At 34.2% G+C, this 23,006-nt stretch overlaps 3 protein-coding genes and 1 pseudogene across 6 annotated transcripts; 1 reads left to right on the forward strand and 3 right to left on the reverse strand.

Annotated features, from left to right (window-relative positions):
* Positions 1-738: 738 nt before the first annotated feature.
* On the reverse strand, positions 739-1,869 carry LOC142537139 (mediator of RNA polymerase II transcription subunit 33B-like; annotated as a pseudogene).
* Positions 1,870-8,770: 6,901 nt separating this feature from the next.
* On the forward strand, positions 8,771-11,193 carry LOC142523240 (uncharacterized). Of its 4 annotated transcripts, none has more exons than XR_012814609.1 (6): positions 8,771-9,048; positions 9,353-9,524; positions 10,043-10,400; positions 10,481-10,550; positions 10,795-10,862; positions 10,959-11,098. XR_012814609.1 is itself a non-coding variant. In XM_075626975.1 (5 exons), exons 1-4 carry the CDS (start codon positions 8,974-8,976, stop codon positions 10,527-10,529), a joined length of 654 nt encoding a protein of 217 aa, XP_075483090.1. In that variant the 5' UTR covers positions 8,771-8,973; the 3' UTR covers positions 10,530-10,550; positions 10,956-11,171. The 4 variants fall into 4 exon arrangements, 2 of the variants coding, with proteins under 2 accessions (XP_075483090.1, XP_075483079.1); XR_012814610.1 differs by having other exon boundaries at positions 10,956-11,095; XM_075626975.1 differs by lacking the exon at positions 10,795-10,862 and having other exon boundaries at positions 10,956-11,171.
* A 1,101-nt stretch (positions 11,194-12,294) lies between these two features.
* LOC142523257 (elongation factor Tu, mitochondrial-like) lies at positions 12,295-17,102 on the reverse strand. Its single transcript, XM_075626989.1, has 12 exons — positions 16,741-17,102; positions 16,464-16,539; positions 16,259-16,351; positions 16,051-16,125; positions 15,638-15,742; positions 15,451-15,541; positions 15,163-15,368; positions 14,596-14,679; positions 13,995-14,057; positions 13,860-13,922; positions 13,335-13,575; positions 12,295-12,649 (listed from the first exon to the last, which is right to left on the reverse strand). The coding sequence occupies exons 1-12, from the start codon at positions 16,920-16,922 to the stop codon at positions 12,579-12,581; spliced, it is 1,350 nt and encodes a 449-aa protein (XP_075483104.1). The 5' UTR covers positions 16,923-17,102; the 3' UTR covers positions 12,295-12,578.
* A 2,669-nt stretch (positions 17,103-19,771) lies between these two features.
* Positions 19,772-21,524, reverse strand: LOC142523264 (uncharacterized). The gene is made up of 2 exons (XM_075627000.1): positions 19,959-21,524; positions 19,772-19,865 (listed from the first exon to the last, which is right to left on the reverse strand). Exon 1 carries the CDS (start codon positions 21,514-21,516, stop codon positions 20,131-20,133), a length of 1,386 nt encoding a protein of 461 aa, XP_075483115.1. The 5' UTR covers positions 21,517-21,524; the 3' UTR covers positions 19,772-19,865; positions 19,959-20,130.
* Between the last annotated feature and the right edge of the window lie 1,482 nt (positions 21,525-23,006).

Genomic DNA, 23,006 nt, shown 5'->3' on the forward strand with positions numbered 1-23,006 from the left:
AATATTCATTCTTTGCAAAAAAAAGAAATTTTTTTATATTAAAATTGGTGTGAAAATTCTTTTTTACATGCCCTTTTTGAAGTTTAGAGAGGGTCTAAAAATGGGATTTGCTGTTAAATCAATACTCATAGTAGCAAAATTAATTTGAAAGCAAAATTTCTACTGTAACAACTTATTTAAATAATGTTTTTGGTTAGACGTTCTTTATTGTATTTTTCACACCGAGACAGAAAACTATCGAGAAGAATTTGCACAGTGATAACGTAAGTAGAAAACAACCCTGCACAAAATAATGATACAAATTATGTAATTTTGGCCACCTTTTGAGGGCAAAATATACCTGCCCTCTATTTGTCACATAACAAGGCTGCATATGTTTTACAATATACTACTTCATGTGGTCTGTTTTATATTAGAGTTCTATCTCACGTCTTATGTGACTCAATTATATGAGTTTTCATACAAATTTAGAAATTAGCTATGATAAAATGGAAATGGATTTAAAGACAAAATGCAAGTAGCACACATTTTTGTCTCTAAAATAGTAGGTTAAATAGAAAAAATTAAAAGGTAGTACTTGCGGAAAAAATAAGTTAATATCAAGTAGATGTTAATTTTAAAGTAGTGATGATATGAGTAAATAGAAAAATAGCATCTCTCCATTTTATGAAAAGAATCAAATAGTGGATCTAATCAACGTGAATGTGCATGTATAACAAATTCTAGTCGTGAACAAATATACTCGATATATCCAATCCAATCCAATCCAAGTATATAAAAAATCCGAAGATAGCATGATTCTAACAGAACAAAATTCAAAATCCTGTTCCTACTATCATCTCAGCAGCAGCACCCATAGCACCAATCCCACTAATTCCTAGAAGGGACAGCGCCAAGTCTTCCTCATTTCAATGTTTTAATCCACTGCTAACTCTATTTACGACTTCGACATCGACTTCCAGCATCCAAACAGGGGTGCAGCTAACCATCAAACTTATGCATCTGGTGACATTTGCTCTATAAGTAGCCTTATAGCAGCCGAGTGATATTTTTCCATCAAAGGCACTTGCCAGGAATTCTAAGTGCTTTTCAAGAACCTTAGGTCGTCTCTCGGACGCGGGTGATGTCAAGTCCACTCCCCATGCAAATATACCTGTTACCTGTATATACGGTGAAATATGCAAGAGCATGACCAACCATCATAGCAATCATACCCCCTGATTTCTCACTGCTCGATTCTGACCCAAGAATCGAGGATATTAGCCATGAGGGTAGAGTTTCATCGATCAAAATTCGAACCAAATTTGGACCGCGGTAACCCAAACCAGAGAAGCTGCAGTCTTCACTTGGGTATTGAAGATGCAAGAGAAACCAAGCCATACTTCGAGCTGTACTTGGTTTTCTCGAGTTCTATTTTTCCTTTGGTAAACCATAATTCAGAATATCTTTGACTGTGAGAGTCAGAAGAGAGATAATTTCTTCTGTGATAAACACGACATTTCTCACTGACTGATGAACTCGTAAATATAGCACTCCAGGAGCGACTGCAGATAATCCACCGGCAAAGTGGGAACCAAAGCCATGACCGAGAAGAGCACCAACACAACTGTTGCTTGATACTGAAGAAGAATTTAACCCAAGTACTGCTGTAATGCTTGTAAAGTATACTTTCAGGAGTTGGACGACAGCATCACTATCGTGGTGGAAGACCGTCTGTGCTGCAGAGAAGACAAGAAAGTCACTCCAGCGCTTTACCTTTTGAGTCCATAAAGCAGCTATTATTGGCATACAAGGCCAGGGGCAACAGATGCCAAGGTTACTCAAGGCCGGGCCAACCAAATTTAGAAAACGCCGAGTAGATTTGTCGAGTTGTATAGGTTATTGTGAGGCTCACAAGGGCAGCCAGGGTTAGAGGCGTAGTCACAGGAGAGCAACTAAAGAATAAAGGCTGTCAAGTTTGGATCACCCGTCTTCCACCGATCCCATATTCATGGATTCTTTTCCAAAACTAAAGCTGTGGTACCGACAGAATCAGGAATGCATTGCCTCTATTCTTTCTGCTCTGGTGCATGGAAATCTTGTTCATCAGATTGTTGAGGCGCTGCTAAACATGATGTTCAAGAGAATAAACAGAGGCTGTCAACCGCTGACTCCTACCTCTGGAAGCAGCAGCTCATCTGCATCTGGAACTGATGATTCATTTCTGTGTCATAAATTACCTGCTTGTGATATTCTGGAAGCAGTTCCCTTTGTTCTTGATGCTGCCCTTGCTGCTTGTGCCCATGGGAAACTAACACCACTTGAACTGACCACTGGTTTGTCGTTATATTTGTGCTATTAAAATAGATCCGTAACATTTCATAAATTATTGTACTTCCTCGAAGATGCATACTGTAGTCTTGTCTAATTTTATCAGCACGTTTTGGTACTGTAGTCTTCATATCAAACTTGAGTCGCATGTTTTCCTACCTGGATAAATAATTGGCTGCTTTTAGAAAATGAATAACCTTTTGTATCCTGCATAATCGATCTGACCGACAAGCTCTTGTTAGTTTCACGACCTTAGAAAGTTTTTGATAATACCTAAATTAAATTGAATTATAATCAGTGGCAAAAATATTTGCAGAAGTTTGGGAGAAATTATTTTAGAAATCCATTTCAAAACCTGCATTTATGATTTTCGTGACTGCTGAATATCTTTACATTGAAATGTCTCTTATCGCTTTATATGAATTGTTTATTAGTTATTAATCTGACACTCATACAAGGCAACAAGAATGGATATTAAGAACAAGGAAAAAAGAGATGTGAAGACTAAGACAATAAGCAGTACACCATACCATCACAAATAGACACATCCCCCCTCCCTATCTAAGCCATTTCTCACCATGAAAATGGAAAGGAAAAAGTTAAGAATCCCGCACACAAAGTAAATTGAAACAAGTATAAATTATGGACAAAACAAAAGGAAACAAATAAATACAATAATTGCAAATTACAGCCCAAGACATGAAATGCGGAAAAACCAAGGAAAAATTAAGGAGTGAGAGAGAAAGAAGTTACAACCATTTTTCACTTTACAACAACAAGCCTTTAATCCCATTAAGTGGAGTAGGCTGTATGAATCATCATTCTTCATTGTACTCTATCTCCTGCTATACCATCATCTATATTTAAATGAACTTTGTCATGTTTTTATTTTAGTTAACCAAGTATTGTTTGGTCTCCATCTTCCAAGGTCAAAGTGTGTTTTTGTCTGCTTAATGTCCTCCATTTTAACTATTCTGCTTGTATTCTATGTAATACATCTATATCAACCCCTCAATTGTTCCAAAAAAATGATCTTAGATATTTAAAGCTCTCACTTACAAATAACTCCGGCATCATCTGCCTAAACCATTGTCTCCATCTAATAATGCTAAACCTAAATTTCACATATTCTGTCTTTACTCAAGTAAGTAAAAAACTGTCTACTTCCAGTGATTTGTGACCATTTTTCACCTTATTTTAAGTAAAATTGCATGCATAGGAATAAGGGAGGCAATATTCACCAAACCAGAAGCGCTGACAATATAAGTCAATTCCATCACACCGATTTGCATGCAATTTCAATACTCTCATTTGACTGATAATAGAAGAATAATAACATAAGGACCATAGATAATCTCGATCTTGGATTCTCTCTAAAGACACTTTGGAAGATGCACAAACAGGCTGGTTCATTGTGTGTTAAATAGGTTCGCCGAACTCATGGGAGATGACACAAGGATGAGTCACCACTGATTAAGCAATTATTGAAAATCCGTGATGAATTGTTGTGCGGCAGGGGTCGTTTGAAATGCAACAATAACACTTGAGAGTTGGTTCGATCAGCAAAAAAAAATGTGTTTTATGCAACATGGAGGATGAATCAGTATCACATTTATTCTTCCACTGCGAGGTAACAAAGCTGATTTGAAAAGATTCAAGAGTGACTTGGAATGAGGAAACTTATGGGTTCAGCCAACACAATTTTGAAGGCATTCCGTGTTAACTACATGGGTAACTCTACGTTAACAAAGATGAGATCCACCGCACTACCAGTTTGCATTTATCAAGTTTGGAATGCCAGGAACCGTGTGCTCTTTGAAAATGAAAAACAAATGAGTCACAAATTGCAAAAAAAAGTTCACTATTTCAAGGTTTAATTTTGTGCACGTAGAGAAATAAAGATAATTTGTATATGATAATCTTATTTAAATATGTTGGAATTATTTTTGCAATAAGAATAACTATTAATAGATTAATAAATAGTTATTTGGTAATAAATAAAATCATCACATTTTCTTGTCTTTGATTTAAAAACCCCTGAAATATTTTTGTACCCATCGATTTTTATCTTCTTAGCTCTTTTTTTGTAGGCGGCAATTGGTTCGTCATCTCGAATCTCTATTTCATCTTCATCTTCATGTATCTTTATTTTTTGTTGATGCTTAATTCATTTGACTTTTCTACCTTTGGCGGTACATTGCTTTGTTTAGTTTGCTTGATAATCTTCCGAGATCTCCATTTCTTGATATTGACATTTGTTGTTGGATAATTGTCATGTATCTCAATAGATTTTGTCACAATCTTTAACACCCCATCGGTCATCACGTATTTCTACTGAATTATCCAACTTGAATAAGAATGTGTGGAGCTTGGTTGACTTAATTAGCAAATCTTTATATGGGTTATTTGGTAAATTTTGCATCGAAAATTTTTATTGTTAGATTGAAAATCTAAATATTCTATTTATGTAGATATAAAATCATTTGTTTGTTTTTCTTATACCTGATCATGAATTTGAATGAAATCTTCAATAGAACATCCAACAAAATATGATGCAACTTTTCCAAATAATGTTATTCTTACCGTCTCATTCACATCTTCAATTGTGATTGTTATTCTATACATGCAACATAAAAAAGTAAAGAAGTGATCATCTCTTTTTTTTTTACCGTGATCTAAAACTTGGGTTGGGTATTGGTATTTTTTATTACCTTGGAATGATCTTAATTGGATAGTTGATGCAATTGGCACAACTTGCTTTGTTGTTTGTTTTTGTAGCATCTTGGAAACAATGATCACATGCTTCATACCATGGAGTAGCTTTGTTTTCGATTTCCTTTATCTTGCTCCGTATCAAATAGTAGTTGTTCTATGTAAAAATAAGAAGCATTTCGAATCTTGGTTTAGTTTGAATGTTAGTTGTTAAAACTTTTAATATTTAGCATGAGCAAATTATCTGGTTTTTGTTTTGTATCATTTTAGTAATTAAAACTATTAAGATTCATAAACAGTAAATGCAATATCTCCGTCAACATAGCTCGTTTTTTTGTTACATCATCTAATGTCACTTGTTTGGCGTCTGTGAGTGTCTTCGTAACCCAAAGTTCTTTTAATTTATCTTGTTTTTTATCTGCATCCAACCTACAAATTTATTATAAATAATAGTCTTTAAGCATTCATATATTATAAATAACAAAATGTCCACTGTTTTTATCTAGTTTCTAACATCATTTTATATATTTAAAAAGAAAGTTGTCATGCTAGAATAATTTTTGTGAATAAATAAGTAAGTTCATACAATTTATACAATGAAATGTATAACTCACAAATACGAAGAGTTAGAAATTCAGAAATACGTATCATGTTTGTATTTCTTTGGTGATATCACATAGTGAGTTAAGAATCATTGCAGTTGTAGGCGTAGTTTGTAAATGTTGTGCATCTGTTTCATTTTTTCAATTTACACCACATATTAGTCATTTTTGCTATAAAAAATACATTTAAAAAATGAAGAAAGAAGGTTTGTTTTATAACATACTGAGAAAGATTTGCATAGTCAGATTGGAAAATTCAATAATAGGATGTTCAGACTCAATGCGCTTCATCAATTGCCCTTCGTGTATTGCCAAGTCGTCCCACGTAGTGACAGAAATAGTTTCCATTATAAACAAAATATTTTATATGTTACAACTTTTAAGATATGCATGTTTATATGTGGAATTTTTTTATTTAAATTTACCTCATGTTGAGAAGCATAACTTGTCTCATTTGACCTTCTGTTTTATCTAGTCTGGCGAAATTGCTTAATGACATGACTTTATTTGGTATACCGATCACATCTATACACATTTCATTGGTGTTATAAATATCAATATGACTTCTATTTTCAGTTGGAAAAATTATTTATTTACGCAGAACTTCTTTTGCATTCATGATATTGACGAGTTCGTCAAATCCCTTTAATTTAAATGTTAGGTGTGACATCTTTAGCACCCGAGATAGCTCTGAAACTATGGTATTTTTTTTGTAAATTCAGCTCAAATTTGGGGTTGACATTTGAATATATGGAGTCTATGCATGTGACAAGAGGGTTGTATATTGTATACCACTTATTGGTTTCCAATAACTTGCGAAAATATATTTTCATTGAAATTTGAGAAAATCAATCCATTAATCATTGTACCCTGTTTTTTGCAAAAAAAAAAAAGTAAAAAAGATTAATTTGATGGTAAAATACGTGAGTATGAATATTAAATTTGAGGCATAAGTAAACTTATATATGTCTGCTTTAATTTTTTTCAAAGTTAAAGAAATGAGCATATGCTGAGAAATAATATTTTTTATTACTCTGATGATGGAATTATGTTTTTACATCGTTTTGCGGTATATATATATATATATATATATATATATATATATATATATATATATATATATATTTTAGTTATAGTAAAACTTAGAAATATAAAAACTAATAATTATCAAAAACGAAAAAGAAATATAAAGGCTAATTATTTTCATATGAAATATATAATATTACAAAAATAAAATGAAATTATTTATTATCTAATTAAATTTTATTATTTTGTTGGTTTAGTTTTGACAAATATATTCCTACTTGAACAATATAAACTTTATTTTTAATATTTATATGCGAATAAAAAAATGATTTGCATCTCATTTTGGTTCAATTTCTTTTCAATTTTTTCAGTTTGGATTTATGGTTTTTTCGAGTCACATTAAAAGTTAACACCCCTATATCAAAATCAGTGACTTGCTGATATATTTTGAACTATGTCGTATCTGGTTTTCATAATGAAAACAAAAAATAAATATGTTGCACCTAAAATATTTTTCACATAGAAATTTTTTTGCTAACTCAAAATTTAAAATTTTTTATCACTTTTTGTGTTTCATATATAAATTAATTTATATGTAAGATAATTAAATGAAAAATCAATTATTAATTTTTTAACAGTGGTTCAACGTTTATGAGACAAAAAATGGTAATATAAGATAATTTTAAATGATCGTACTCTATGTTAAATAAAAATAATATAAATTAGTTTGAACATCAAATTTGTTGAGGGAAAAATAATTTGGTCGATCTGATTTAGTTGATATTTTATTGTAGAAATGTTAATTATCAAATTATAATTGAATGTTTTTTATGAAAAACTGGTTGAAGTAGTATTTTAATCAAATTGATTAAATAAACTAATTATTGTTTTTTTCCATTTTTTATGTAATTATTGTGGAGTGTATAATTCGGAAATTTTTAAAGAAAGATTAAAAGAATAAAAAAAAATTGTGATAATTTGTGTTATGCAGTTTTACATAAAAAGATACAATAATAAATCATCGGCGTAAAATTTCAATTAATGAAGATGACATCGTTTCTAGAGTAGATTGTTCGAATGATAAAAATCATACGAACAGAAGATATCTACTTTTAAAACACACAACTTTAATATCATATGTGTATGTAAGTTTTCAACTTCAGAAATCAAACTACTATTCTAATTTTAAATTTTCATTTTCATCAACTAACAACCATAATCGATCAAACATGTAGAAAACATAAAATGAAACATGAATCTATCATATCAATATTCCACCAAAGAATTGAACGAGAATATTCAAACAAGCCCATCAAGCAATTCTCATAGAAAGATTAATTTGATGGTAAAATACGTGAGTATGATTGTGTTTGTAAATTTCAGAATACAAATAACTGTAGGTACTATAACATATGTCACTGGAAATGTTTTTTTTTTTTGTGAAAAAGAAGTTGAGATGTTTAACAATTATTTACTGTTGTGCAACAATTTGATGATAAAAATGAGGTGGTCAAATATGTATATATAAAAGTGAGTGAAAAAGAAAGTATACATGCATGAAAATGAGTGAAAGAGTCAATTAAATAACTACAAGAATAACCAATTAAAGATGAGGAAGCAATTAAAGATGAGGAAGAGAATGATACAAATTTAATGTTGACAACTAATGATGACAACTAATTAACGAGGACAATAGAGTAAAATCACAATTCAATTCGTATATTTATATAGATATAGATTACGCCAATTATACATTTTTCCTTCTTGAAAATATTTTTCAAAATTATATTTGCGGCCAATAAATATAGAGGTAATTTTGTTCAATAAAGATGATAGACTAGAATACAATTATCCCGAGTATTTATATTATTATCGAGATATTTGAAAAATTATTTGACATCAATTGATATGTTAAATCGTTTGATTTTACATTGTTTGAATGATCAAATTGTTCTTTTCGTTGCATCATACACATATTTATATTAAATTTTTAACCAAGTTGGTTAACTCGATTGAGTGTGTCATATATTCCTTGTATTTATTTTTACACAATATATATAGAAAAATGTTACTCAACGGGTGTTTGCTCTCACTCCGCAAAGATTCCTGATTCCTGAAACAAAGACAATGGAAAATAGCTTTAGGCTTCCTGGATTTGGACCCACCAACTCGTTCGAAACAAGGCCTTGATTAATTAATTAAATGTGTTGTAAATTTGAGGAGCGGTGTAGGATATGCCAAATCATGTTACGACCCTTGAAAGACTGGCAGAGAAGAAGGCGCTCTATTTCTATCCGAAACGGGGTTTCTCTCTGAGGGAGAGATGGCAGAGCTCTGTTTGATGGCCGCGCATGGCGGCCCCCCTGAGTTAGAACGAGGCTATTACAGGTTCTCAGAGGTATAGAAGAGTCCGAGTTTGTATAATTTTTTTAGCTTTGTTAAGGTTCATAAGCCCAAGAAACCACGAAAGCAAAAAAGTGGTGGCAGTAACCTTTTTGCCCCTTGTTTCAAGATTGGGATTTTGCTTGACGAATAATATTTTCTAGAATTGAACTTTGTGCTAACCCCTCAATCACGAAATTTCATACCAGGAACAAAAAGAAACTGTTCCCGTAATTTCTTGAATGAATATGTTTGAGAGTTATTGGTGCAGCGTATCATTTTGTGTTCCTCTAGTGCTGAGCTTCTCCTTTTTGTTGCAGGACTTTCACAGTTTTCTTTCCCATCGGGGCTCAAATCAAGTTCGATTTGACTCGCGCTCCTTTGATTTAAGCCTGCATCAGAAAGAGGATTGGAAATTTACCAGTGGATTGGTAGACCATAATAACTTGATCACATTGGACCCAACTTTTAAAAGGCCTACTGGCATTCAAGGTTCACCACTGACTAATTTTCTCCTTCTCCTTAAGTATCTGTTACCTTTTACAAAAAAATACCCTTCCCAGTAATGTGTGTGTGTGTGTGTGTGTTGCTACTTTTGTAGTTTGATATATGCAATGCCTCTAGAATTGTACGTACTAGTTATTCCCTCCTCAGGAATAATGATTGAGTTTTAACAACCTTGTAGTGCTACTGAGCGTCTAGATTTATAATTTTTTTTATAAAAGGTAGTAGTTGCATAATACAAATATTTTAAGTAGTGTAATATTTCAAACGCCACATTATGATCATTGTGAACATAGTTGTAACTTCCCAAATTCTGGACCCAATATCCGCAATAACTTGCAACTCATGGGATTTGAACTCATATCTATTGAATATTTTACGAATTGTAGGATGAATCTTTTGGTTCAGAGGCGTTGCTTGTTTTTACAGAATATATTTATTTGAGAATTCAGAGATGCGGAAGTAATCTTTAATCTATCTGTATTTTAAATTTGTCGCTCAACCAGGCTCCGAACCTTCTGGATTTGGGATTACCGTTAAATGTAACAGTCAGGAAAAGATCTTGAAATTACTTGCCTCTGGATCAGTGAGAATAGAAAATGGTTTGCTTGATTTGTCTATGCTCCACGATTTGATGGGGCATCTAGATTTTTCACCATTTACTCAGCAGTCACTCATATATCCAACCAGGGATTTCTACTTCAATGAACCCTCCGTGGGATATACGTGTAATCCTGATGGTCAACAACAGAATTATTCCGGGAGTGAGATGAATAATGTATTTACCAAAATAACTGGTATTTACTCATCAAAAAATATGAATAAATCCAGTAAGCAGACTATGCTAGTCCCTTTCTTTGAAAGGTATTAGCTTTATTCGTTTCATTGACCACATGAAATTGATTTTTCCAGGAACCTCACTATGTTTTTATCTCGTTTACCAGGAGGAAAAGATCGCAAGCCAGCGCTATAGGCATCCAATCTTCTAACTGAGAAAGCAGGACATCTGAAGAGGTACAAATCTGCTTCCAAACCTATGTTTTAAAGAAGCATTTCAGTTAGCATTGTGTTCCCTTGAGATATAATTTTATACTTTCCATAGGACTCCACTGTACAGAAAACTGTTTACATACCTTTATAACCTTAGACCTGTGAAGTCTTCTCAGTTCTTCATAAAATAAACCTCTCCCATCTACTTTGTATCTATTTGAATTTTTGATTTTCTTCACAAGATGATCTTCAATCTGAATTTCTAAAGGTTGAGAAGTGAAATTCTCCAATGCAAAACTGAGTTTTGGTATGCGCAAACGCGTACGCCTGCCACTGGTAAAAGATTAAATCCCCATCTTAGTCTACTCTTGTTCTAGAATTATACGACACAAGATGAAAATATTGCACCTTATGTTATAACGTTTTTAGCAGCCATGAAAAAGTGAGGAGAAAGGCATCACTCAAGAAGAGCCCAACAAGAACCATCAAAGAGAGGGAAAAGAGCTATCTTCACATGTGTGAAATTCTTTTATCCATTCTTGTCAACAAAGAGAAGCAGCAGACCAAAAACACCATCCACTCGTTGAAGAAATCCAGTCCCCAGCTTCCTGAGATGCTAACCCAATGCTCCGCCACCATTGCTGGTGCCGGTATTGCTGTTGTTTTGTCAGTACTCTGCCGTGTAGCTTGTAATAGGGTACCATTTTGTGCATCTAAGGTTCTAAGTACTGGATTGGGGTTGGGGGTTATTTCGCTCTCTTGGGCCGTACATAAACTGAGAGATACGGTTGTTTCTATCAGCAAAATTTCTGGCACGATGGGCGAAAAAGAAGAGGAAATAATGAATTGTTTGGAGAAAAATATGAAGGATATATGCTATCGTGGGGCGGCCTTGATGGCAGTTGCAGTTCTGAGGTTGGTGTGATTAATTTTGGTGAGTTAATGACACTTCACAGTTAACATAACGTTGTACACACATTGTTGGGGCATTCTTCGCGGTCTTAGGATTGGAATTGTAATTCCAGTTATTAACATTTTTTCTGGGAATTTTATTGGAGGAATCATTTCTTTGTGAATTTTTATATCTAGACTAGTGATAACAAGGGAAAAATGTGAAGGGTAATGAAAAAAGCCCATGTCTTTGTCAAAATGACCAGAAGCACATTAATACAAAATACATTGATGTCGAGGGAATCATTCCCTGACTAAAATTTTTTGTATCTGGTGAAAACAAAGGAAAATGTGGATGGTAATGAGAAAAGATCAATGTCTTTGTCAAAATGGTTATGGTTTAAATGAATGTTAATGCAAAATTATGGTTCTACTAATTTTTTGTAGAAATTATAGTATTAATAAATATAATGCGTAACGCGGAATTAGGTAATGAAATCTTTAACGTCCATACTTGACGTGAATAAGAACTTTATATTTATATTGGGTAAAGACAGTGGCCTTCAGTGATATTGGAAGACACAAAAAAACCCAAAAAACCTATTAATTTATGCTTACACCGAGAATCTTCCAATTGCAATATCAGTTAAATGATGTGAGACCTCAAATTTTTATAGACGATTAAATATTTGTTGATAAATCAAAGCTAACGGTTGAACACAATTCAGCTCATAGAGAGAAGTATCACATAAAATAATCCAAAATCTACAGCAGTGGGAACATAGGAATCTTTTCTTACTTTTTGAGGAATCATTATAGACTAGAAACACGGGATTATCTAGTACTGACAAATAGGGGCCGTTCCAGCACCATTACGTTGCAGGGAAAAGCAATTAATACGAGGATGCAGCCTCAAAACAAAATTAATTATTGATGATACATGAAGAAAACTATAGATAAATAGACAAGAATTTTGTGGACTAATGAGTCACTGCAAAATCACTTGTGTGCACTTCCTAAATATTCACAAATGCACCTTATAGATAAGGGCACCAAACCATTTTGCAGCAAAGCCAGATGATATTAGCAATCAAAGGCAGAACAAATGGCGAACTACAGGGGAAAGGGGGCAAGCCAGGCAAGACTATGTTGGTTTCAAGTTCAACTCATAACTTTTGAAACAACTCCAGCACCAACTGTTCGGCCACCCTCTCTCAGAGCAAATCTTTGGCCTGTCCATTTTGGAAAGAAATGGTTTAATTTCTGAAATAGCAATTTGACCGTAAATAATCAGAATTATAATGCCATCACCAGTCGAATATCCTAGAAAAGCAAGCATCACAGTTCTTTCCAAAATGGATAAACTAGAGATAAGCTGAATGTATACATCTTTTCTCAGATATTGGAAACCAGAATTAAGGTAGAGTTGACATCTTTGCTTAGATTCAAATTGTCCACAATCGGTTTATTCCAAAATTAATAGGAATTGAAGGCATCAAGGATATTAACATCTATAATTTCTCCCTTTCACTGGTTGAACTGAATGAAAGACTAACAAAATAAACACCACCTGCAACAAGGAATGACTCGAGACAAGTGCTAGAAATTGCTCAAACAAAAAAGGAAAAGCAATGCATAATAAAAAAGTGTCAAATACGGAACTAAGGCAATGTCGGAAAATAACCGCAGATGGTAACAATGGAGAATCAAAAGATTATACTGATCCAGGAGGTTAAAGGATTTTATAATTGAATTCAAGACTCATAAAATAACAATCAGAATATTTTCTCAACAGGTAAACAAACAAAGATCGGTAAAACCGAATGGAAAGCAAAAAAACACAGTATATTAAAGCTAAGTTGGATCAGAAATTGGGCAACCAGTAAAACCTATAATTGAAACATAGCCACCATGTACCTGCTTCAAGAGGAACAGGGTAGATAAGCTCGAAAACAGCAGTTACATTGTCCCCGGGCATAACCATCTTCACATTTTCTGGCAACTCAACTTTACCAGTGACATCAGCCGTCCTCATGTAGAATTGAGGTCTATAATTCGAAAAGAAAGCGGTATGACGACCCCCTTCCTCTTTTGTGAGGACATATATTTCGGCCTCAAATTTTGTGTAGGTTTTAAGAGTATTGGTTTTTGCAATCACCTGCATAAAACGAACCAAAGAAACAGAGAAATGATATCCCCAACACATCCTGCAGATGCCTTTAAAGCATTCATTTAAAAAATTTCTGTGTACACAAACTGCAAACCAGGCTGTTAACCATCCAGATAACAGATAGAGTTGTATAAGCACCGCGATAGGAAATTTGAAAATACAACTTCATTGATTCCTGAACAACGAGTTATCACGCACGAACAAAGGTGGTGCACCCAATAAGAGTGAATGAAATAAATAACAGAAGTAAACATCCAAGTGAGGGCACCAACCATCCCTCGTTGGACATCATCACGTTTCAAGCCACGCAATAGCAGACCCACATTGTCACCGGCCTAGGGAAAAAAAAATTATTGTAACAGGTGCAGCATAAAATAATTATTATAGGCAGAAATTAATCTCTTCACCTGACCAAAATCCAAAGTCTTCTTGAACATCTCTACACCAGTTACCGTAGTTTTTAGTTTGTTCTGTAGCACAAAGAGACATGGCATTAGTGTACCAGAACAAAAAATGAAGAAGTAAAATCTGTTCGAGCTAGCTCAGGCATAAGCGAAACCAACAAAAGGGTTGTTTCACAGGATGGTTTGAATGCCAAAAAACAATCTAATCCTTCATGAAAACAAATCCAACTTGTTTATACGTGCCAAATTTAATAAAACGACATTACGAGATTTGATCACAAAAAAATAACTATAAACTTCCAGGGGAAAACTACAAGTCTGTTTGTGCAGCCTCAACTAATTTAGTGTTCATAAATCTGGCAATTAACTAAATAGATTAATTAACAAGAATTATGAACAGATGATGCAGAAGTTTTACAAATTCCATCGTCTGAAACTCGATACAATAAATTAATGAATTCCACCAGCCTCTTCCTAAGATTAATGAGTAGGATTAGGACTGTCCAAGGCTTGAACATGAAATTTAAATCATTAACACATAAAAAATTCCCAAACACTGTTTAAAAACCACTCGACCAGATAAATTAACAAAGCTACAACTCACCAGCGAGAGCCCCAAAATCTCTACTTCTTCCCCTGGTTTGATTATTCCCTGTTCAACCCGGCCAGTCGCAACGGTTCCACGCCCCTGAAATCACCAAGATAAAAACATCAATACCAATGTAGCATGTTTTCGCAAGGTATAAAATCACTTCATCAAAAAAATAAAAAAGGGACATTGAACGTCAAAATTTTGTTGATGTCCAGTGATCTTCACCTCAGCAATATCAATTAGCATCACGAAAAATATTAACAAATACGTAAAAGGAAAGAAAAATTAACCAAATTTCAATATTTAATTTTATTTCTTTGATAGCTACTACATTTAGAAACTAAAATTTTTAAAGACGTAGCCATTACTATTAATATTTGTTCCCCCATCATGTGCACGTATAAATTTTTTTTTACCCTAGCTACATGCAACTATGTTTCATAAATGTTTGACTATGACATTTGAAATGGACTGATTCCTTAGCTATAATGAACCATCATCCCTTTAGAAGTTTATGGTGTCGAAGTTCGACAAAAATTATTATTCTCCAAAATTAATTGATGTCAAAGTATATGTTACCTGAATAGTAAAAACATCTTCCACAGGCATCAAGAAAGGCTTATCAAGTACACGTATTGGATCTGGAATATATGAATCTACAGCATCCATTAACTTTAATATAGCCTTTTTCCCTATTTCCTCGTTCGTCCCCTCTAAAGCAGACAAAGCTGATCCTCTGACAATTGGAATCTCATCCCCAGGAAACTTGTAGAAACTCAGCAATTCTATAAAAAAAATGAGGTAATTTGAAGAATTACAATCAAATAGAAAAGCCAAAGACATACCAGAATCAAACTTTAAGATTACCACGTAGTTCCATTTCGACAAGTTCCAACAATTCTGGGTCATCCACAGCATCAACTTTATTAAGGAAGCACACAAGTGATGGCACACCAACCTATAGTAGTCAGAGTAATGATGAAAGTGCAAAACAAAATGATCAGCAGAACCATGAATCGTAATTGTGCATATCAATTCATGTTCAGACATAAACCTGGCGTGCGAGCAGAATGTGTTCCTTAGTTTGTGGCATCGGACCATCAGGGGCAGACACAACAAGGATACCCCCATCCATTTGAGCAGCACCAGTAATCATGTTCTGCGTTATCATCAGAGAGAGTTGCATTACCTCCTAATACTGGCAAACGATGAAACTAACAGAGCCAAAAATGGAGTTTAATGGAGTAGGTCTTCAAGATTCAATCTTAATCCTTTCAATTATATTCTCCTATCGTATATTCTTTCTCAATTAAACTGAATCGCTTCCAAACATAAATAAACCCAACCTCCATCTTCATCAAATTGTATCCAAGATAAGAAAGCCATTCATGAATTACAGTACTGGAATTAGGGGTTGAGGAGTAACTCGAGTTTGGAAAGTTCAAACATGAGCAAGTCGCACCAAACCTTCACATAATCGGCATGTCCAGGACAGTCGACATGAGCATAATGTCTCTTTGCAGTTTCATACTCTACATGAGCCTGCAGCATCAACTCGCTCATAAAACCTATATTTGACGAAAGCTCCAGCACCATCACCAGCACCAGCACAAGCAAAAGTAGATAATGTCGAAGGGAAGAGTTATATGAGATAAAATACAGAAAATATCCTAACCGTGGCAATTGTAATCCCTCTCTTTTTCTCTTCAGGGGCTTTGTCAATTTCATCAAAGGCAACAGCTTTAGCATTACCTTCTTCTGACAAGACCTTACAGCGAAAATAAAATGTGTTGAGGGCCTTGAAATACAAAGAACATATACATCAATACTAAAGAAAGAAAAGTACATCACAATACTATCATTATTATTTTCAACCCTACCCTGGTGATCGCTGCGGTTAACGTAGTCTTTCCATGGTCAACATGCCCAATTGTTCCTACATTCACATGAGGTTTTCTGCAAACAAGTATAACATCAATTAAATTAACACCAAGTTATCAGACTCGCATCATAAAAAACCTTGAGATACCTATTTGCGCGTTTGCTTAAACCTAGAGAAAATGACCAAAATAATAATAATTTAAAAAATACGCCAAAGAGAAGCGATGATCTGTATTAGTCATTTCTGAATTCCATAAACAAAAAAACGCATCTTACGTGCGAGTGAAGGTAGCCATGGATCTCCACCAGGGATTGTACATGGAGGTGGAATAGATATTGGATTCCAGTGCAGAGAAAGGCGAAGAGACGGCGGATCCTCGGCAACACGACGAGCAGATTCGCGGCACAAGTGCGATCACCCGCTTCGAATTCTGGTTTCTGACAACCACCGACGCCATTTTCCGAGTGTATAATCAGGAGAGTAACAGGAATGAGAAAATGCAAAGGCGTGGGGCAGTGTACGAGGTTTTGGAAATTCAGGGTTTTAGGAAGAAAAAAATTGGATAGCGCTTTTCCGGATGTCAAATCTTCATACGATAGCTTGTTAATTGATTCGATTCTAAACTCAAGTTAAACAAATTAGAAATCCCACCTCAACTCGGTTTTCATGTTCTTATCAAAATAATATATCACTTTCTTTCAAATAGTTACTCAAATTCATATCATCTCATCCAAAATATAACCTGTAAAATTTCAAATTCAATTTATATCGAGATAAGCAATTTCAATAGGCATTGAATTCACCCAAGATGAATATAATTTGAAATCCATTCATCAAATACTTCATCCGAATCAAATTTATCAAAATTTGGACATTTCATTTGATCAAATTTATCAATCCAAATACAACATAAAATCTTTGTATGACAAACAATAAAGGACAAGCATGGAGTATTAAGTTTTAAACATATTTAGTCGAAATTTAATGTAAGAATATCTTAAAATTGAATATTAAATTTCGACTAAATATGTTTAAAACTTAATACATATCTTAAAATTGAATATAATCTCAATTATATCAGGTGACATGTGGTAAAAAAATAAATACAAATTTAAGGAAAATCATATAACTCTTTAGGTTATTAAAATTATAAAAAATTTAAAGTATAATTATTAATCGTTTTCTGCCATTGTGTTGCATATGAAAAAATATAAACATTATCCAACTTTTTGTCAAATTCACCTGGATTTGCCCCGCAAACAACCAGTCGTATAAAAACACAAGGGAGTTGTAGGTTTCATCGGCTGAGAATAATTTCTAATGCTCAAATCCAAACATCCTCCCTCCATCTCACTCAAAAACTAGAAGTAATTGAGTAGATGATTTTCCTGCAAATCCCTTGATAGACTACGTGGTGTGTTTTTTATCTACATAAGAACAGAAATATTTGGTTGTCTGATCTTCGGATGTTAGAACGAAATGGCCTTAAATTCAAAGCTCATAGTGGCTAACATTGCTTGAGCTACTTTTTTCGTTTACTTGGTAATCGCTTTCTTTGTGAATCAAGTACTTTACTAGCTAATATGACATGCCCGTCTCCCAAATTTTAGATCTGTACATGCAGGTGTGATGACTAAGGGGAAGGATTGCAAGTCATGGGTTAGAATTTGTTGGCAGTAGCAATCAGTGAACCAGAGATGATACTGTGGCACGAGCCACGAGGGCTCAGTACAACTAGCATTTTGATAAGCTTTTAGAGTCATGCTCAAAGATTGTGATACAAGGACGTCGCAAGCAAGATGGAAGAAATTAATGTAAATAGTGGTTAGTAGGAAATAAATGTATGTCTATCCCTTTTAGTGCATGAACAATTAAAATGCAGCTACAATAAATTAGTTACAGGGAATTAGTCGAATAAAAGGATGGAATGAGGGTCAAAGTGTATTATCGAACTTGCAGATTAAATCAAAATTTCTCTCTTCGATTTTTTCTTCCTTACTCTCGATCTATTTTCTTAGGAGACTGGCGATCTCGAATTTGTTGTCGGATTAGATTGCCATGGTAGAACTTTAAAGTCCGTTTCTTGATCTCCTGCAATGGTTTCATATGAACAAGAATTTAACTTCCTTCTTTTGGGGTGTGTGTTTTGACGCAGTGTTATCTTGAACTGCATAGCGGCCTCCATTTTTCCATCCTAAATCTACAGTACTCATAGTTGATTCCCAGACAAACAACTGATTGGATTTTAGACTTTCAGGCACACTAGAATCTGATTCCTTGCGTAAAAGAGACGACCAACTATGATTCCATCCGTCCCTAACACTTGAAGAATATTTAAGAATAATGTTCAGGTTGGAATTCCGCACTAAATTCTTCACAATTCGTCGACTTCTCACACGAAGTAAATCACATATAAGATAGCATCAAATTGGAACTTCAGTCCAAAAGGTTTGAATTTCAACCTCTTGTTGCTCTATTTCTGCTCAAACACACAAGAACGTGCCTGTTCTCTCCCCCAAGATTCAATCTTCAAGCAAAGAAGATCGTACGAACAAATCCATATCACATTTTGTTAAAAGATAGGTTGTTGTTAACGTACAACACATGGGACCAAAAGCTGCTAAACCTGCTTCAAAAAAAAAAAACTTTGTGTCTTGTTGGGTTAATAATTGTCCTTGCTTGGTAGAACGATCGAACTATGATGCTTGAGCTGCTGTGCGGTTTAAAAGATTTGAGTTGCACCATTACCACCAACTATAACTTTTGGTAAAACGGTAAGCACTCGGTCTTACAAGCACGTCAAAGAAATCGTTTCAAGAACAGCTCAATCACTTAGTGATGTTAAAATACGTGATGTTAAAATAGAAAGGGTTAACTCGCACAAGGCCGACGACAGTAGGTTTTCTGATTATATAATCAAAGTGAAGAACAAGATGATGAAGACTGTTTCTAATTTTGGTGGTGAAAGAACTCGCACTACAGTAAAAGAGAGCTTTAACAATAAGGTCACGAAATACATTAATTATGCAAAACATAAGTTCAGAACTAAATCATACACCGGCTACAGGAAGCCTATCTTTTTTAATGAATGATGCATATGGATGAGGCGGAGGATTATCCAAAATTATGTAGAACGATGGATTTGCTATATGTTGTGAATTTCGTGATGTTGCTTGGATAAGTTTTAAGCCTTCAATGATTGATACTAGCAAGATTACTATAATGTTTTATAGTATTTCTGATGTTCTATTACTGGATTGTGAGAAAATATGCTTGTTTAATGTAAAATGTGTAATGACACTGTGATGTTTCAACTGTGTGATTGCAACTTTGAAATATACCACGTCAACAATAGAATCACAAAGACATAGGCTCTGATTCATCCAACGGAAACACCGATCTACATAAAAAGTGCAACTTTGTCACAAATTGACAGAAATGGTACCAAATGAACAATTAAGTTGAATTATGAACTCAAATTAGACTTCTATACAATTGCATTCTTGTTGATCTGTGCCAGGTAAGTAAGCTGGCTTTGAGGCACAATTAACCCCTTCAATTTCAAATTCAACCATTGTGTTCACGATGTTTATGAGGCATCATGCTCCACAAAGCTCATACACAGTAGATTCGAAATATTGACACTTCTTGTCATTCACACGATGTCAAGGTTTTGCTGGCTCGTCATCATCTTCAATGTCCCAATTCAAATCCTCATCATCTTCAGTAGCATTCAACTTCTTCCTCATATCCCCAGTTTTTGGTCTCTCACCATGACTAGTAGCCAAAATTTTCTTCTCATCGCCACTTCCTACGTCCTCGATCTCATCCCACCCTAGATCTTCCTCCTCCTCCACCTTTGATTTATGACTCAATGCCAAAGAAACATCATTTCCTTTACCACATTCACCTGTTTCGCCCTTCTCTTCCACACCCATGTTCTCATTAATCTTTTTTTCGACAATTCGTTCATTCTTCGCATCTCCATCTCTCATCACTTCAACAACTTCATCAGACTTCAGTTCTTTTTCACTCAAAGATGGTTCTTTTACACTTATCTTACTTGACTCCGTCACATCGTCCTTACTGCCACCGCCCACATTGAAATCTTTCATTTCCTTGTCATCACGCAGACCCCCATTTGAACCCTCAAGTTTTTCCAAAGGCTTCAAACTTCCATTACTCGCTCCCATATCATCTCCACCTTTTGCCTTCACAACACTCTGACTGTCTTCATCATCCTCAACATCCCAGGACAATTCTTCATCATCATCACCAACCGCAATAGCCCTTTTCACAAGATTTGCTCTTACCCTCTCCCGCTGCTTGAGCTTATCAACTCTATAGAAATATCGACACCAAAAGGTCTCCTGATCAACCTCCCTCGGAACAATCTTTCTATAAACACTCTCTAAGATTCCATCATCCCCAATCAAACCCTCAATTTCATCCTTCTTCTCATTCAACTGAAATTCCAACTTCCACCTCTTATAATCGTCCACATCCTCCGGCTCCTCACAGAAAGTGCTCAAATCACTCTGAATCGCACTCAACTGAGCCTCAAACCGATTATACCTACCCGTATTCAAGCTCCAGTTAGTTTCAGGCGTCTCCGATTCCCCATCCGACATAAAATTCTTTGTTTCCTTAGAGATAATATCGGCCGTTGATTTCATCACTCCATCCAGCGCGCCTTGTGCGGCTGAAGCGCCAGCTTCCAAAGAAGCCGGGAGATCCTTCACCGCCTTGCTCGCAGCGTCTCGGATGATTCCAGTCTCCTTTTTCAGACCCAATCCGAATTCCTTGAGATCTCTGCGGTATGTTTCCATCACCGATTCAGATCGGGTTGATATTGTCTTGATCAAACCACCAAAACTCCATCCATCATAAGAATCATCCTGTATGACGCCGCTCTGATGCCGGTCGTCCTGAGGTTGTTCGACGGCAGTATCCGGGCTGGTCACATCGGATTTGGGAGGATCCGGATCGTCGGATAAGATGGATCTGAAGAAATTCATCGGGTTCGTAGCTTTGGAGGAAACATTGCTCATAGTCGGTGCGGAACTATATGGGTTTTTATTATTATTATTATTATTAGTAAATCATACAAATAATTAAAACAAATTACCATTACCAAAATATAAAAAACTGAACATTTAAAAAATGTGTAATAACAAAAAAATGTTATAATTCAATTTTTTTTATCTTGTAATTACTTTGTCTAACCTTAATTTTCTCTTTTTAATAGCTAATTCTATACAACAAAAAATATTTATATATATTTCTATATTTATATTATATTATTTTCATTTCATTTCAAAATAAATTAATTATATAGATTAAAAATTTATAATAACATGATATTATTTTATACATATAACTATTATACTCATACAACATATGCGCTGGCGATTAATTTAAAGAAAACGAGCAATTTGTGTCATCTTCGTTGCCCAATTTGAAAGTAACCGAAGATTGACACAACAAATCCAATATTTTATTGCATCTAATTGAAAATGAAAAATAAAAATAAAAAAAATAAGCCTTTATGAGAAAAGATGTTAATTGTCATAGTTACCCTAAGAAGAATTTAAAATATAAAATATCGGTTGGGTTCTTTTCAAAAAAAAAAAAAAAAGCTGGTAGGGATGTGCATAGCTAAATGTTAAAGAGCTTACTAACTTCTTTTACAAGGTAGATAAATTCTTTTGTATGCTTATGTTCTTTGCTTTCATTCGACACTTCGCCGTATACCAAAGTTGCAAATGTATTTAATGTTTAATGAAATACAAGGATGCTAGTCTACTACTATATCCTCCATCCCCGCTCTTAAAATAAATTATTTCCACAATCATACTGTAATTGCAATAATTCTACTATGATGAAGATGAATATTTTTTTAAAAAAATCGAATAAACTAGAGATATTAAATAAAAAGGGAACATTACCTATGAGTATTTAAAAAAAAAAACAATAGTAGCACTTGCACGTAGGAGGAAAATATTACTGATTCTTATTTTGTGTTTTTTGCAATATTTTATCATTTTATGAATATTTATGGTTTTTTAGTAATTATATTTTTTCAATACATAATTTTTGCATCTGAATTAATTGATTTGGATGTGATAAAATGATGTGAAGGAAATATTTTAAATGATCGATTGCGTTAGTTAATACAAACCAAAAATGTAAAGCAGATATTATAAATTCATGGATTTCAAAATGTTCAAACAGAAACGTTCTAATTTTTAACACACAGTATAGATTTTATCATTATCAAGATAACCACATCAGGCTGATACGCATATATGTCGTTGTGCACGCCATGTTACTTAAAAATGTAGTCTAGTTTTGCTCCTATAAGGGAACGAAGCATGATTGAAGGAAGGTAGTTATCAACTATCAAGTCCTCTCTCGTATATATATATATATACCGTGTGAGGTGTGCATAATTTGTTCTTCTTCCTTTTTTATTTTATATTGGCTAACTGGAAACCAACAATTCATGGGGGAAAAACACTTACTAATTAAGTAAATACTA

The sequence above is a fragment of the Primulina tabacum genome, chromosome 2, assembly GCF_025594145.1.
Source record: "Primulina tabacum isolate GXHZ01 chromosome 2, ASM2559414v2, whole genome shotgun sequence".
Taxonomy (NCBI): Eukaryota; Viridiplantae; Streptophyta; class Magnoliopsida; order Lamiales; family Gesneriaceae; genus Primulina; species Primulina tabacum.

Excerpts from the sequence above, each read along its gene's own strand:
- LOC142523240 (XM_075626975.1), top strand. The coding sequence starts at position 8,974 with ATGGCAGAGCTCTGTTTGATGGCCGCGCATGGCGGCCCCCCTGAGTTA. Across the intron at positions 9,525-10,042 it reads AAGGCCTACTGGCATTCAAG|GCTCCGAACCTTCTGGATTT; the intron begins GTTCACCACTGA and ends TCGCTCAACCAG. Across the intron at positions 10,401-10,480 it reads CTAGTCCCTTTCTTTGAAAG|GAGGAAAAGATCGCAAGCCA; the intron begins GTATTAGCTTTA and ends CTCGTTTACCAG.
- LOC142523257 (XM_075626989.1), bottom strand. The coding sequence starts at position 16,922 with ATGGCGTCGGTGGTTGTCAGAAACCAGAATTCGAAGCGGGTGATCGCA. Across the intron at positions 15,369-15,450 it reads TGTCGAAATGGAACTACGTG|AATTGCTGAGTTTCTACAAG; the intron begins GTAATCTTAAAG and ends TTTTTTTTATAG. Across the intron at positions 14,680-15,162 it reads AAGATGTTTTTACTATTCAG|GGGCGTGGAACCGTTGCGAC; the intron begins GTAACATATACT and ends TGGTGATTTCAG.
- LOC142523264 (XM_075627000.1), bottom strand. The coding sequence starts at position 21,516 with ATGAGCAATGTTTCCTCCAAAGCTACGAACCCGATGAATTTCTTCAGA.